The sequence below is a fragment of the Paramisgurnus dabryanus genome, chromosome 5, assembly GCF_030506205.2.
Source record: "Paramisgurnus dabryanus chromosome 5, PD_genome_1.1, whole genome shotgun sequence".
NCBI classification, from domain to species: Eukaryota; Metazoa; Chordata; class Actinopteri; order Cypriniformes; family Cobitidae; genus Paramisgurnus; species Paramisgurnus dabryanus.
Genome location: NC_133341.1, coordinates 16,481,561 through 16,498,795, shown reverse-complemented (window position 1 = coordinate 16,498,795; position 17,235 = coordinate 16,481,561). Strand labels below are relative to the sequence as shown.

The 17,235-nt window shown below is 42.2% G+C and overlaps 1 protein-coding gene across 4 annotated transcripts in view; it reads right to left on the bottom strand.

Moving 5' to 3' along the window:
• Positions 1 to 1,033: 1,033 nt before the first annotated feature.
• The window catches only part of arhgef28a (Rho guanine nucleotide exchange factor (GEF) 28a), a 76,814-nt gene continuing 60,612 nt past the window's right edge, over positions 1,034 to 17,235 (bottom strand). For all 4 annotated transcript variants that reach the window (XM_065266789.2, XM_065266792.2, XM_065266791.2 and 1 more), the window contains 3 exons: positions 15,976 to 16,473; positions 4,227 to 4,536; positions 1,034 to 2,317 (listed from right to left, as the gene is read on the bottom strand). In XM_065266789.2, the coding sequence (XP_065122861.1) occupies positions 2,160 to 2,317; positions 4,227 to 4,536; positions 15,976 to 16,473 (966 nt within the window). In that variant the 3' untranslated portion in view covers positions 1,034 to 2,159. The remainder of the gene's footprint in view (positions 2,318 to 4,226; positions 4,537 to 15,975; positions 16,474 to 17,235) is intronic.

The following is a 17,235-nucleotide window of genomic DNA, read 5'->3' as shown; positions in this document are numbered from 1 at the left end:
GGGGAGCACGAAACATGGATAAGACAACCAAAGCATAAGCGCGGTCCCGGCGTGGGAGGTGCCAGACCGGTAACGCGCTCGGAGGAAATTCATAGCAGAGAGGCTCACCGAGCCGCTGTGCTGGACGCTATTACAACAGCGCCTGCTCTTTTAGCTTATAGCTTTATATTAAAAATATTGATCTTACCGGGCGACCGCAGGGGAGACCTCGTGCACAGGGCTCGTACCACGGCAAGCGAAGGCTATCTTCGGTTCTCGGCCGGAAAGCGGCAGGGGAAGACGCTAGACCTGGACTCTGCTATCTTCGGTTCTCAGCCGGAAAACGGCAGGAGAAGACGCTAGGCCTGGACTCCGCTGCAGGGCTTTTGTCAACGGCGAGGTAAGGCTTCTTCTTTTTCTTCGGAGCAGCGAGAGGTTCGCGCTGAAGGAGAAAATAATGAGCTCCTGACGATTGAACCGCGCTTATATAAGGACGCGTTCCTCCCGCGCGCGGGTTCAAACGTCATTGGTCTGTACTTTGTACAGACGTTAACCAATAGGCTTCAGTCACGGAGTAAACAGGAGTTTCCCCCATAGCGTCAGCTAACTGACGCAATGCGAAGTGAACCGTATTGAAAGGGAACCTTATTCAGCTTTCCCTGTCCCAGACAGCAACGTAATTGCGGATGGGTTTATGTTTGTTTCTTGATTGCATTTTGGAGAGGATTGCTTTACAAACAAGGCTCAGTTTGACGCCAGATTTGCCACTTGTTTACAACTGATGGAGCGGTTCCAACTTTAAAAGACCCTGCTAAGGAGTCGCAACCAAAAGCTGCATGTACTTGTAATTCTTTCGCTTTGCCCGCCGCACATCTTCAAGTGTTCGCCTTTTTCTGCAAAAAACAAAATGGCCGTTCTGTCTTTTAATAATGTGACAACACAATGAATATGAATGATAAAATACTACTCTGTAGGTAACCAAGATTTACATTAGATTGGCAAAAACGGTGTGGCTTATGTGAGCTTTAACAAAAAAAACACAGGAAAAACTTGCATGTATGAACATATTTACTACATTTAACCTTTGATACAACAGTCAAACTACATACAATGTCTACATACAACAATTATACAAAAACATGCTCTATGTACATATAACTTGTTCCTTACAATTTTAGCAATAAATAAGGTCTATGCTTTGGAGGAAACACAATCCAACAATATAGCAGGTTTCTCATGCACACTGAAAAGCTTTATATATATATTTTTTACAATTATGTTATTTATAAAAAGGCAAAATACACATTAAACTCTTTTTAGTTTTATTCAAGTGCATGTTAACCCCCCAGTACTTATCCGTAGTAATGCTTCTTTTTAAACCTGTGGCTTGAATTAAATAGGGCCTTTAAAAGTGTGCATTATGACAACGTGTTTTTTGCAAGATATCTCCATGAACAAAAATAATGATGGTCTTAATCCACATAAAACAAAATGAAACTGCACCTGTGTGGTTAACTGCATGAAAAAACCTTTAGTGAAATATTTACAGATCAGTTTAAAGTAGTTTAAGACAAATGTTGAAAACGTTAGTATGCTAATGAGACTTTCCTGATGTGGACTCCCCATATTAATATTTGTGTTTCAGAGGTATAAGGCAGAGCACATTTTGCATTTGTCTACGTATGAACATGTGAAGCCAGTTTCGAAATGTGTGAAAATGAACTGGAAAGAGGTGAAAATGTGATTCCATACACTAGCATGTGTGCAGACACGCACCCACTTTCATGCATTACAACCTTTACTGAGTCATACTGCTTGGGGTGAATGAATTTGGAAATCAAGTAATTGTTTATGTGAAGAAACAAAAGCGCCATATTTTAGTGTCCAGTAACGTAAACGGACATGGACAGTTGACGAAAAATTACATCACGCAGCAATGTGGGTGGGAGTGGGGATTTTTTTGTGTTTGTGTGTGACTAGATGTGTGCTGAAACTGCCTAACCCGATTCTGTCACTGTAGGCTCCAGGCTATAAAGCAAAATACAGCCATTTACACAAGCCCTACCTCACACACAGACCAAAGTAAGTGCTGGAGAATGTCACAGGAGAATAAAAAATAAAACAAAAGTGTGGTATTCAGGTCCATATCTTATTTTAAAAACAACTCAAGCTTGTTCATTTCAGAGATATACAATGTTTTCCTCTCCATCAGCATCTCTGTTCTCTGTCTCCATGGTAACAAAGGGCTGGTTGACGAGCAGGACATCGGCTTGATAAAGCCCTGCCCCTGGGACTCCTCCGCACAAAGATCCCGGGACGTGACTGAGCTGACCCACATCTGTAAAGAAAAGATTGAAGGCTGTTATTAATACTTTTTTTTATCAATACCAATAATCGTTTTCTTCAACCGGGGATATGGAGCTATGGTAGTTTACATAGGGAAGTTGTCCACAGGGGTATTATCTTAATAACCACAAGGTTTTGAGTCCAAATAAATGTGTAAATGGTTTTGTATGGTGGTTTCCACCATCCCTCAGAAATGAGAAAATTTTCCAAATTAAACAAACTCAATCAGATTATGGCTTTGGCTTTATTTTGAACAATATAACCACACTCACATACGTTCACTAAACATAAACCAGCACTGCTGACAAGTGATCCACTTTAGCACTTACAGAAGAGGTGTGTGAGCTCTCGTGACACATGTATTTGACATTCATCTGATGCTGTGAATCAAATTCACTAATCACAATGAATGAATTACCTGCTTCTCAATGAGACCCAACACCATCCCCCAATTTCACTACCTTTCACTACACACAACTGCTAAAACTTCTGGGTAAGCATAACATCAAAAGTGCTAAACCCCTATAGATAATAAGATAAAGTGAAACATAAACTGACATGTAATACCACAAAAGTCTGTTAGTAACAAATAAGAGTAATTGAGACGATCAATGGATAGGGTGGATTCAACCTTTAGCACCGACATTTAGAGCAAGTAAATAACAAGATTAGTTATTTGCTGCAGTACAAACGTGCAAAACATCTCTGCATTGAACATGCATTCACCATTTCATTCGAGAGAGAGAGAGAGAGAGAGAGAGAGAGAGAGAGAGAGAGAGAGAGAGAGAATTCATAATGTTAAACAGACAACTTTGACGGCTCATGTGGTAAAATCTTATAAATAATTGTCTCTTCCTTTTCTAAGATGACAGGTCACTCTGTAATGAGTTTGGTAAAGATTTTTTAGATCGATGTTCCAATCAGTCTCCCGTAGCCGTCGGCCCTTGGTTCACATGCAACTGTCATCCAGACAGCAAATAGACAGAGGTGCAATTGATTATGGAGACAGGTGTGTGCGCGTGTGTGTGTGTGTGGTTGCGTGCGCGCCTGTGTTATTAAACACAGATTAACAACATAAAAAGATTGTATCGACCTTCACAGGTTTTAGTAATGATTCTCTAGAGAAAAGGAGATGACTATGAAGTCGATATGATGAAATTAAAAAATGCTTTTTTGCAGTCAGGTTCACAATTTTTTTCCTCATTAAAATGCTTTCACCTTAAAATGACTGAATGGCATATTTATAAAATATGCTCATGTGAGATTAATTCGGTTGTATCAGTAGCTAATACAGGCATGAAGATTTAGCTGCCTAACATATTTCATCCTATAAACCCCTAAAATCAGAGTCCCTTAAAAATAAAAGTGCTAAGCAATGCGACAGATGAACAATTTTTTACATCCATTTGGGTTGAAAATGTAAGAAAGAAATGGTACTTTTAAGGATTTTACTAAATTGTTCTTTGGGGAACCAAAATGGTTCTTCTATGGCCATCAAAGGGGACCCCCTCTCAAAACGTTTTAGTCGTCTCTTTATTTCCTAAAAGGTCATAAAAGGTTTGTTTGACTTTATGCAGCACTGCGCAGAAAGATCCGTGTGTGACATTACAGCACCATGACTTGAAAGCATACGGAGTCCTCTACTCTCAAATCTATCTTCTACGTTTAAACATTTCAATAATGAATTTTTCTACCAAAAACTATTGCGTTGTATTTTGCTTTATGCACGGCACTAGATATCAATATACTGTAAATCCAAGTTGATCAGCACACTATAAAGACAAAATGCTGCATGAACCTTTGTCATGAAGCAAAACTAAATATTGAGACCAAATAAAGTGAACAATAATGACCTAATAATAACTACATACAGTACACTGTGATTGGGATAATAATATTACCATTGTTTGTGCTCTCTGTGCCTTGACTTCTTAGCGGGGCTGAGTACATTATGCCTCCAGTCCAGCTGTCCTCTGATACTCCAACAGAGCTGCGTCTGTGATTGGATCGTGCCAGCAGTGAATTGAGACTGTTCTGAGTGCTGGGAGAGTCTGAACATCCTAAAGATCTTGAGTGATGATGGGATGTCTGATGATGGCGGCGTGGATGATGAAGATGGACGTGTCTGTTGTTTAGTGATGGAGACATAAACGCTGCCTCATTCACAAAAATGGATCCATGCTCATCCTCGGCTCCCAGGTGACTGCCATCCTGTAAGATGAAGGAGAAGATATGCGTCACTCACATATCTGCCTGTACTATATACAACATAACTTATATAGGCCTTTTATGTACTCCATGCTACAAAAGTAAAAAAAAATTGTTTCAAAGACCTTTGATTATTTTGCCACATATTGAGCTAACTGACATATGTTTTTTTATAATAATAAACAATAAAAACTTAAAGGGGCACTCCACTTTTTTTAAAAATATACTCATTTTCCAGCTCCCCTAGAGCTAAACATTTGATTGTTACTGTTTTGGAATCCATTCAGCTGATCTCCGGGTCTGGCGTTAGCACTTTTAGCATAGCTTAGCATAATCCATTGAATCTGATTAGACCATTAGCATCGCACTCAAAAGTAACCAAGAGTTTTGATATTTTCCTATTTAAAACTTGACTCTTCTGTAGTTAAATCATGTACCAAGGCCGACAGAAAATTTCAAGTTGCGATTTTCTAGGTCGATGTGGCTGGGAACTATGCTGCAGTCATGGTACGGCAACAAAGTCCTTGATTATTATGCCAGAATGAGAGTATAGTTCCTAGTCATATCGGCCTAGAAAATCACAACTTTTAATTTTCAGTTGGTCGTAGTACACAATGTAACTACAGAAGGGTCAAGTTTTAAATAGAAAAAATATCGAAACTATTTGGTTATTTTTGAGCATGATGCTAATGGTCTAATCAGATTCAATGGATTATGCTAAGCTATGCTAAAAGTGGAAGCGCCAGACCCGGAGATTGTCTGAATGAATTCCAAAATGGTAAAAATCAAATGTTTAACTCTAGGGGAGTGTCACTTTAACAATAAAGTTTTATTTATTAACATTAGTTAATGCATTAGTTAACATGCACTAACAATAAACAATAATTCTAAAGGTTTTAAATATTAACACTAGTTGCACAGTGAACTAAGATGAACAATTGTACTGCCATTAACTAACATTAACAATTACTTTAACAAAAACTGTATTGCTCATTGTTAGTTCACGTTCGCTAATGCATTAACTAATGTTAACAAGTAAAACCTTATTGTAAAGTGTTACCTTAAAGATAAAAACAATGCAAAGTGTTACCATCTTTAGCTTACTGCGCACAGAGAACCACAAAAAGACACAAACACATAGCCTACAGTAACTGCCTACAGAATCATAAAAAATAAATTAAAAAAAATACATCACAGGACGTTACAATTATCTGTGGTATTTTGTCATCATAATGTGCTGTAATTTCAAAGCCCATTCCATTATTTCATGTTTTTTTGACTTAAAGGAGTAGTCCACTTTAAAGATGGGGTCCATTGACTTTTCATAGTAGGAAAAGAAAATACTATGGTAAGTCAATGGGCCCCATCTTTAAAGTGGACTACTCCTTTAATACTCAGTAGAGGATGTGTTTATTAATCATATACTGTAGGGGTGGTTTCCTGGACAGGGATTACCACAGGACTAGGCCTTAGTTTAATTATAAAATATATTACTAGTTTTAACAAACATGCCTTACTAAAAACATTACATTTTTGAGGCAAAACAAAAAGCACTGATGTATTTTTATATGTGTCAGTGCAAGTGGTTTTCAGTTTGGACAGCTCTTAAAAATGTTTTAGTCTAGGACTAGTCTAATCTCTGTCCGAGAAACCGCCCCAAAGTCTTTTAACTTATAAAGCCATATAAGTTTACTATGTGTCAAAAATGTAACCAAGTCTATGACAATGTTTTGTTTTGCTGTCAAACATCAACTTATTCTTTTCTCTCTTTCTAAGAATCTTCATTTTGTTACATATATGTATTAAAGGCCAGGCTGAATCATAGTTATTCACCCCTTTCAGAAAGGCTCAAAACCACTGTTCTGTAACAATACCTAAATTGAACTGACTAAATCCTTGCGTGGGATTTGTGCGTGTGGGTTTTACAGGCAGACATGCAAGTATATTCCTCAAAAGGTCAAAGCTTAGATGGTTTATAGTGACTGAGAAAAATAGTCATCATTTCACTAATGCCTTCTGAGGGAAATCCACACAATAATATTACGAGAAAAAAGATGATTTCTTAGATTGAAATAAATCACTGTGGATAAAAGCAAAACACCACCAGGAGGAGTGTTGTGTTAAAAAGCAATCTGTACAGAAAGCATTTAAGCAGTTTGCTAAATGAAGAGAGAATTTAACCAGATAATGCTGTAGCATCAGGGAAGCTGCTTTGAATTTGCAAAGATCATAACAAATTATTAAATATGACTTTGATTGAATTTTTCTTGACAGAATGTTTTCGGAGCTGTATAAAAACTTAAACAGAGAAATTCAAGTGAGTTTAACATGCTGAGTTAAGTTTACTGCATGTTTTCTGTATGTAGTGCCGCCAATGCTACAAAGCAAGTACCAGACAGACGGACACCATTACCCTTGAACACTTTCTGGTCATTTTTAAACCGTCCTGTTAAACCAAATAATACATCACTTCCCTGACCTGGAGAACTGAGTACAGAGTTGTTTTTAATTATTTTGTTTTGGTAGGGGTTTTTCAATTATCATTAATCATTATCTTGTTTATTAGCACGCGGTCAGGAGGCAAAGGCTAAGACCGTCTGACATGGCTTAAAACTGATGAGCCATGACTTGCTCTCATTATCCCAGGTAATGAATCAGAGACTCAGCTTTGTTTATGTGTGTGGATGAAACAGACGTTTGACCGCAGCCGAATCCTCTTTGTGTACAGGAGGCCAAAGAAAGAAATGATTTCTACATCAGTGGCTTGCCACATCTGATTTGACTTTGCTTGAAAGGCAACATTACAGCTTTGGACCTGATGTGTTTGGAGTTCTGCCTTTTTTTATTTATTTGTTGGGAGGCTGTTGCTTTAATCCAATCATCCCCCAAAAAATTTTAATCCTATGACAGAGACAGGGAGGAAGAGATCGCGAGCACATATAGAAACAAAAGCATACAGGAAAGAAAGAAGAAATGCAAACACAGCTGAACATCTAATATGACTTGACAAGGAGTGCTGATATTTAGTGTAAGAGTAGTAAAATTATTGGTAACACTTTATTTCGATAGTCCACTTTAGACATTTTACTAATTATAAGTAACTTTGCAACTACTTATCAACTACCAATCTTTAGTGAATTAGTAGACTGTCTGCTTAATATCTACTAACACTTTATTGTGATGATATCTCAACAGACATTCAACTGTCTATTAGTGTCTTTGCATGTGCATGTCAACTTATTCCACTAACCCAAACCTCTTCCCTAACCCCAACCCTTACAGTCTACTAATACACTAATGACAGTTAGTTGACGTATAGTTGCAAATTATTGAAAGTTAGTTGACATGTAGTTGCAAAGTTATTTATAGTTAGTAGAATGTCTAAAGTGGACTATCAAAATAAAGTGTAACCAAATTATTTTTTACTGGGTTTTAGACAGGATTTCAGTTGATGTGTTACTCTATGACACATAATGGTTGATTCTGCTTTGGCTTTCTTTAAAACTATTTTCATTGGCAAAACAAAAATGTACAAAATTCTGGCCATATTGTGTCTGAAATGTCAGTGACTCACATACACTCCCGCTTGTGTGATATTGCTTAAGGCAGAACCTTAAGAAGGAAAGATAAGGAAAATAAAAGAACACAAAAAAGAATGTGATAAGAGAAAAAGTAGGAAAATTTATCTTTGTCTTAAATTCATAACTGACAGTTCCCTTTCAATACGGTTCACTTCGCATTGCGTCAGTTAGCTGACGCTACGGGGGGGGAAACTCCTGTTTACTCCGTGACTGAAGCCTATTGGTTAACGTCTGTACAAAGTACAGACCAATGACGTTTGAACCCGCGCGCGGGAGGAACGCGTCCCTATATAAGCGCGGTTCAATCGTCAGGAGCTCATTATTTTCTCCTTCAGCGCGAACCTCTCGCTGCTCCGAAGAAAAAGAAGAAGCCTTACCTCGCCGTTGACAAAAGCCCTGCAGCGGAGTCCAGGCCTAGCGTCTTCCCCTGCCGTTTTCCGGCTGAGGACCGAAGATAGCAGAGTCCAGGTCTAGCGTCTTCCCCTGCCGCTTTCCGGCCGAGAACCGAAGATAGCCTTCGCTTGCCGTGGTACGAGCCCTGTGCAGCGGACACGCCTGACGAGGTCTCCCCTGCGGCCGCCCGGTAAGATCAATATTTTTAATATAAAGCTATAAGCTAAAAGAGCAGGCGCTGTTGTAATAGCGTCCAGCACAGCGGCTCGGTGAGCCTCTCTGCTATGAATTTCCTCCGAGCGCGTTACCGGTCTGGCACCTCCCACGCCGGGACCGCGCTTATGCTTTGGTTGTCTTATCCATGTTTCGTGCTCCCCCTGCTGTTCCTCTCTCGCCGGGATGAACACACGGCGAGCCATGAGACTAGATGGATGCATAGACAAGCACACACGGGCTAACCCCCCCTGTGTTCTGTCACACCGCAACCGTTCATGCTTACAGAGTCCCTTCGCTCCTCTCAAATTCAGTGGCGAGATCTCTGGCACATATATTGATCCCCCGAGTGCATCGGGTGATACCGTCAAGACGCATGGCTGTTCTGTCTGTGTTGCTGCTCCCCTCTGCCGTTCCTCTCTTGTTGAGATGAACACGCGGGGAACCGTAGACCTGTATAGATGCATACGACAAGCAAACACGGGCGGTCTGCCCCTGTCTCTGTCATAGCACAGCCACTCGTGCTCCACGCTCGCGGAGTCCCTCGCTCCTTTCCCCACAGTGGTGAGGTCTCTTAACGGCTTAGCTAGCACGCGGTATTACGGCTCGCTGCCTCTAAATGCAGCTGTCCAGTGTTCAACGATTACAGAGCTTCATGCCCCTCCCCTCTGGAGCGGCGCGATCTCATTCGTCTGCTCGATAGGGCCGATTCGCCGCTATTGGAGCACCAAGAACACTCATTATAAGAGAGCTTCATGCCCCTCCCCTCCTGGAGCGGCACGATCTCATTCGTCTGCTCGATAAGGCGGACACGCCTCTATTGGAGCGCTAAAACACTTATTATAGAGCTTTACTGGCCTGAGCCGATCTCACTTCAGATAGCTCATTTTTCGTCTGCCTGGTAATTTCTCTCTGGTTTAGACGGAATCAGAGGCAGAACGATTTTGTTTATAATATACTGAGGCCCGAATACCTCCCTTTATTCAGTCCCGTCCTATATCAGTGCGCTGAATATTGGTACATTCTTATATATATACCCGGTTTTTCTGCCCTTTTAATAAACGGCAAAACCGCGGGCCTCACGGCAGACTTCCTCTCTGCGATGGGTTCAGTCTGACATTAAACCACCTAGACATACTACCCTGCTCCGTGAGCCGTTCGGTCACCGTCACTACTGAGGCTTGTGCACCTGAACGGCTGAGCTCTGGTCTCCGCAGCACAGCTGCATCAACAGAGAACGAAACTGTCTGGGAGAAAAGGGGTTATGTCGCGCCTCGGCTGGACTGCCCTGAAATGTTTTCTGTGTGCTGTTTATCCAAACATACTGTGTAATACTGTCGGCTATGCGACCTCACTATAGTGGCGAACGGTATTTAATTCCTCTAAAAAGAGTAATTTCCGTGCTTACTATACTGTGTTTTGACACCCACGGTTGTACGGTGTCTCTAAACACTTTATCGCCTTACTGACAAGCAATCAGTAATACGCACACACGGCCCGCTGTCCATAATTCTATCGACGCTAGCCGAAAAAACCCCGGTTTGGCCATATACTGTGTATTGACACCCCACGACTGTACGGTGTCTCTAACACCTTTCTGCCAAATTCGCTCGCAGCCCACCTCAGTTTCTTCGCTACGATGCTGATGGCGCAAACGAGCACGGTCTTACGGCTGTTATTCTCTCTTCCTAGAGGAAGGACAGCCTCAGACTTTTGCATGGCTCCAAGCGTTTGAATCGCGCCCTCTCCGGACGGCCACTCAAAGGCTTACAGCCAAGCGGTTTATGACGTTTTTCGGCCATATAGCTGATTTATATTAGCGGATCCGAAGACGCTCACACCTCCGCTCCAATACTCGGAGATATTAAGGGTAATATCAACCTCAAGTGAGCTTGCTACCCGCCACAATAAGTTTCAAAGCTTAAAGCGCGCGCACAGTCAGACGCGCGCGGCATCTCGTTTAAGACGGGCACACGTACCCCTCTAACGAGCCTCAGAAAGCTGAATATCGTGGCATTGTTCATAAGTCCACTTCAGTTTGACTGAGCAAAGGTCCCGCCCCGAGCTGACGGCCGGGAAGCTTGCTTAAGTTACACACGGCTGCATGAAGTGCTGTCATTACGAGCTAGCCCAGCATTTGCTGTGGGTTGAACACGCTTTACGACGGCAATCAGCCTTCGGCGCGTGGAACGCCGTTTGTCTCATATAAATCACCTTGTACTGTGAATACGGTACATTAAGAGGATGATTTAGCACTGCAGCACTCTCGACCGTGTTATTGTGATAATGCGGTCGGGCAATCTACGGTGGTTTCATTATTTACCGAACCAGACTGAGATCTCGCCCCCTGAACAAGCTGACGAGTCATCTCCTTTATAAACTCATTGCATCGCTTTATAAGCTATGTTCAATCAGAGTGATACGCATCTCATGCTTAAACTACCAATATTAACCCATTACGATGGGCGTGCGGAGATGGCATCCGTGGGACACGACCTACATTACGTGCCTTATGACACATTGACACAAGCTGCTAGGACCCCTTTCACGAGGCGTCCTTATGCAAAGTCTGATCCATTCTGTCTAGTGACATTTGAAAGTCAAAACCCCCCGCGAATCGCCGGTGGAACACTTTTCTCCTCACTACAGAGGCACGGCGGCTCTCTCCCCTACCTATATCTATGTGGCCGTGATAACAGCGAACCACGCTTTTACGACCGACCATTCATTTAATTCACAAGCCTGTCATCTCTCAGATGCGGACGGCGGCGGTAACAGCGAACCATGCTTTTACGGCTGGCCATTCACTTTATTCATAAGCCTGTCATTTCTCAGATACGGACGGTGCCCGAGGCACAGCGCTCTGGAACTGTCCAAGGTCCTGTATGACACATACGTCTGACGTACATCAGACGATCAGCTGTTTATCTGCGTCACAGATCACTCACTAGAGCACCTGTCAATACAGGCTATTTATGGATCGTTGACGTTATCACCTCCCGTGACAATTATGCTCACTTGTCTTAGAGCATGGGCATGGTCTTAGAGGTTTCTCATTAGACAATTGTGACACGGCCGGCTGGTCCCCGCCGTCCACGTTGTCAGTTTACAGCTTCGACATCCCTGCTTCGCGCACTACTGAGGTTTGTTGCATTAAAGGTGCGCCCATTAGCTCACCTGTATGCACGATATGGTTTTTAATTATATGCGTCCACCGTGCGCTTAGAGAAGCTCACATGTACACGCTATAACATTTTGGTATACAATAAGATGCGCTTGGGAAAGCTCACCTGTATACACAGCTGTGTTATGCTTTGTGACACATACATTGTTGTTCATCTGTGTACGTTCACGGTGCGTTGGGTGCCCACCGTTACGTTCATCAATCATATCTGTACACATTCACGGCGCGTTGTGTGCACTGATTTATCTATACGCATTCACGGTGCACTGAAGAGTTCACCCGTGTGCGCACAATTTATTATCAGAACACATGACGGCGCGCTCGAGAATCTTGCCGGCCTGTGCATTATAACACTCTGATTCATCTATATGCATTCACGATGTATTCAAGTGTTCACCTGTGCCCGTGCAATTTATAGTCAATACACATTTACGGCGCGCTTGGAAAGCTCACCGATCTGTGCACTATAATACTACCTATATGCATCCCGATGCGCTCGAGGGTGCACCGGGGTTCACACTATTGTGGTATCTGTATAATCCCACGCTACGAACCGTTCTGCCGCATATTATAGTCAGATCGGCCGTTCGTGAGCTTCGCAGATCACTCACTACGTATGTCTGTTGCTAACAGTGGTTATTTAGATGGATCGTTGAAACCATCGCACTGGCTCACGCCCCTCTATGAGCTATGTCCTATATAGAGCCCACTCTGTGCGAGTTTGGCTTCTTCATGAACTTGGTCTACAGGGGTATCTATATCTATATTTAATATCTGCTACGCGGCCGGCTGGTCTTCGCCGTCTACGTTGTCAGATTGTACAGCTTAGACGTCCCTGCCCTACGAGCGCAGGTTCTCTCGGCTCAATCATGCACGCTCATGCGTTTTATGTGTACACCACGGTGCGCTCAGCGAGCTCACCAACGTGACTCTGAATTTACTTATCTCGCACAGCCGCGGCGCGTACCTCGCCGTCTTGTGCTATGTTATGTGCCCCCGGTGCGTTTAAAACCCCACCGTGTGCGCGTCAACAATTTATATGGTGCTTACACATTTGCTTTTAAAGCTGTGAATATGCCGGATATAGGGCCACACGCAGTGTCTCTCCGGTAAGGCACTTCAGTACGTTGTGTATGCACGGCGTGATGGGATTACGTTCCCCCATAGCGTCAGCTAACTGACGCAATGCGAAGTGAACCGTATTGAAAGGGAACGCTTAGGTTACTCACGTAACCCCGGTTCCCTGAAATAACGGGAACGAAGCATTGCGTCTCTTGCCGTGCTACAAACGTCTACGCAGCGAGTGTTATTCGGCTGCGCGCTTCAGTCGAATAATAATGAGCTCCTGACGATTGAACCGCGCTTATATAGGGACGCGTTCCTCCCGCGCGCGGGTTCAAACGTCATTGGTCTGTACTTTGTACAGACGTTAACCAATAGGCTTCAGTCACGGAGTAAACAGGAGTTTCCCCCCCCCGTAGCGTCAGCTAACTGACGCAATGCTTCGTTCCCGTTATTTCAGGGAACCGGGGTTACGTGAGTAACCTAAGCGTTTTGGTTCATCTTCAAAGTCAGATGAGAGAGGATTTGGGAAAGCTTCCCTATGACATCACTACCTGGGTGTTTTGGCAATAGAGTAAAGGCGAGATGAGGAAAATAGATATTTCAATGTTTCGAAGACAGCTGTGTCTCCAGACTCACGCTGTGCTTTATGACCTGCCTCCAGCTAAAGGTTTTAGGAACATTTGAAAAATACATAAATAGATGTAGAGAGAATGCACATATGTGTATATGCGCACACTACAAAGATCCCAAAGCAAAATTAAGGCACAAACAATCCACCACAGGTGTAGACACAACAGTGGAGGTCCATCAGGATGTGCAAATGATCTTGGATCGCTGATCGGAAAGCTATAAATTAATCGGACTATAAATTAACAAGACAGTGCTATTACTACTGCATGAAGGGGTAAAGTGCAGTGCTAAATTTGACTGCTTTACAGATAGAAGTCCCACCTTGTAAAAAGAGCAAATTGTCACAATACTTTTGCCCTAGATGTAGGCCGAAACATGCTGGTATGTTTTAAAGTTCCATTATGAACTAGCACCTTTATTAAAGCGGTTTTATTAAGAAGAGTACCTTGGTGTCCTATTGTTGTTTTTGATATTTTGCTTATTTGTCAAAGACCACCTTCGATTTATATACACTTTTTTGACATTCTGGATACTGTTTTGAACGCCGTAGCCCTCCAGCCCCTTCTTTGTGGGTGATTGTTTTTGTCGTCACAAGACTACTTTTAATTTATTATCTATCTGAATTGTGAAAGGTTCGCAATATAAATGAATAATGGTAATGTAAGGAGTGCAGGTTTGGTCCATTTGGTAAACGTTGGGTAAATTTTACAAATAAAAAAATGTTCAGATGCAAAACCTTCTAAGTGCATCTAACATGTATTCTTGTAAATGAACATTTTTACATCAGGCTCTTATATTGAGGTTCAGTAATTTTACTTTGATGGGATTTTTTATGGTTTTTAAAGGAACACACCCATATTTTGGGAATTTAGCTTATTCACTGTATCCCCCAGAGTTAGATAAGTCCATACATACCTTTCTTATCTCCGTGCGTGTTGTAACTCTGTCTGACACAGCCCCCGCTAGCTTAGCTTAGCACAAAGTCTGTAAGTGAATGGCTCCAGCTAGCAAACTGCTCCGAATAAGTCACAAAATAACGCGAAAATTTTCCTATTTATGTGTTATGATTTGTATAGTCACATCGTGTACAAATAACAAGGTCATATGAGACACAGCCATCTTTAAACTGTATACATACTGAGAACTATATTCTCAGAAGGAGAAGCACTGCTACTTGGGCGGAGTGATTTGCTCGCAGCACCTTATTCAATACAGTGAATAAGCTAAATTCCCAAAATCTGTGCGTGTTCCTTTAACAAATTTTACTGTCTTTCACGGCAAAACCCTAAAATCCATTTCTTTGGACAAGACATAGTAAACAGTCACAAAATCACTAAATATGCAACTAAAAACCTTGCAAATGATAAAAGTCAGAATTAACCTTAGCATTACTGAAAAAGGCTAAAAAAATGCCTAAAATGATACAAATTGTACCTGCTGTGTTGAGTGTATCTTAAAACGGTTTACATCATTCGAATCACAAGAATTTCAACTTTCCAAAAATATGTGACATGTTTAGCTTTTTGTTTTTGAGTTACTGTATTTGATGAAGTTGTCTGTCAAATAATGCAGTGTTCCTCCCACGGTACACTGGAATTTTAACTAAAAAAAAGAAGAAACTGAAACACACATTAGGGGGCGCTGTGATGCATGTCAATGCCACACTCGTGTTGTATTCAGGACCAAGTACTGACAAGTGACCCAAGTTTGAATGTGATCCATGGTCGTTTCGCAATCCCATTCTATCTCTCTCCAGTCACTCATCACTGTCCTCTCTTAATAAAGCTTAAGGATCAAAAATTCGGTCAATGTCCTAATATATTAATTTCACAAGTTTGCATTAACATGCAATCAATAGGGTAAAGCCTATTTGACGTGCTGTCCAAGGGGAGGGCTCAGAGCTCAGGATATTAGCCTGAAGCCAGAGTACTCCCCCTCTTTAACTGGAATAGATGTACCCACAGAAAGTGAGGCAATAGGGATGCTACAAAAAACTGCGACGGGACAGGGGTGTGGGGTGGCCATATACTGTAGAGACCTCTTTACGCTGATTGACATTGACCGGATTCTGCCAACAAACCAGTATATCTGAATGGCCTGAAGCAAGGATTTGGCGAGTTTGAAGCGAAAGTTTTGGATTAGCATTTAGCTAATATCATTATCTCATTTTTGATGTAAGTGGCATTCAGCAGCTTTGAATCTAAACTCTGTAAATATTGTTCCAAATCTTTTATTGTAGTACCTATTTTTCTTGTGCTAAATCTGTAAATTGTATGTGATAAGCACAAAATAAATTGCACATAATTGTTGCCAAGAAACAACCTTACAGACCGCCACCGTGTGGCACACAATCCCACCCATTCACATTAGACACACCTGTGTCTGCTGCCCATCCAGTGGTATGACCAGATTCTGCTTGGATTCAGGCTCCAGACTCTCCAACAGTCTGCGCTGGGCATCCAGCCTTTCCTTCTCCTTCTCTACGCTCCTCTGACCTTCTCTCAGCCTCTCCAGGCTTTGTTGGTACTCCTGGAGCTGATCTTGGAGTTCCTGTCGCTCGCTCTGTAACCTCCGCTCCTCTAGGTGGCATAAGAACTCCCTTCCCTCCAATGCCGCCTCAATCTCCCACTGTTGAACTTCCCGCGCATGGCACTCCCGCTCCCACTGCTGGCGTTCCCGCACCAGGGTGTCCCGTAGACGTGTCACGTCTGCCAGCTCCTCCCGCCTACGCTCCACCTCCCTCTGGCGCTCCTGCTCCTGCAGGGCCAGGTTGCCGCGAACAATAGGAAATGGGCGGGAATTAGGGGCTGGGCTTGATAACAGAAGGAGGAGTTTCTGAACTTCGTAGCAACTGTCTTGAATGGTGACCGCGGCCTGTTGACAGTAAAAGAGATCAAAGGTAAAGTGTCTTTGATCACTGCAGACAATGACTCTTATTCTCTAGAATTAGCTGGAGTGTGGTAAACATTCCCTGCTAAACTGTTGCCAGGTGACTGGCCTTTTTCAAATCCTCTGCCCTGTTTTGCAAGTAAATGTATCAACTTACAAAAGCTCTTTGCATGAAATGCATCTGCGTCTTTTAATCTACAGTGACTTAAAGCAGCTATCCGTAACTTTTGAATTTTTTAATTTAAAGGTGATGTGTGTATATTTTAGCAGCTTCTAATGGAGTGATTGTGAATTGCAACCAAATACCCAGTCCACTGATTAAAGAAAAACACCACCGTTTAAAAAAAAAATTACTATGTTCTTACCTCAACTTAGACGAATTAATACATACCTATCTTTTTTCAATACACTTTACAGTGCACTTTATCTTCGTACAGCATGCCGTGAATGTGTTAGCATTTATCTTAGCCCCATTCATTCCTTAGGATCCAAACAGGGATGAATTTAGAAGCCACCAAACACCTCCATGTTTTCTCTATTTAAAGACTGTTACATGAGTAGTTACACGAGTTAGTATGGTGGCACAAAACAAAACGTTTTTTTTTAAGCGGATAAAAATTTGAACTATATTGTATGACGGAAGAGCACTTGGTTTGCAGCACTTTGACCTTGGCACGCAGTAACGTCATCACTCCTGACTATTCCCCCTCTTGCTCAATCTTCTGTCAATATTACTGCGCCTAAGGT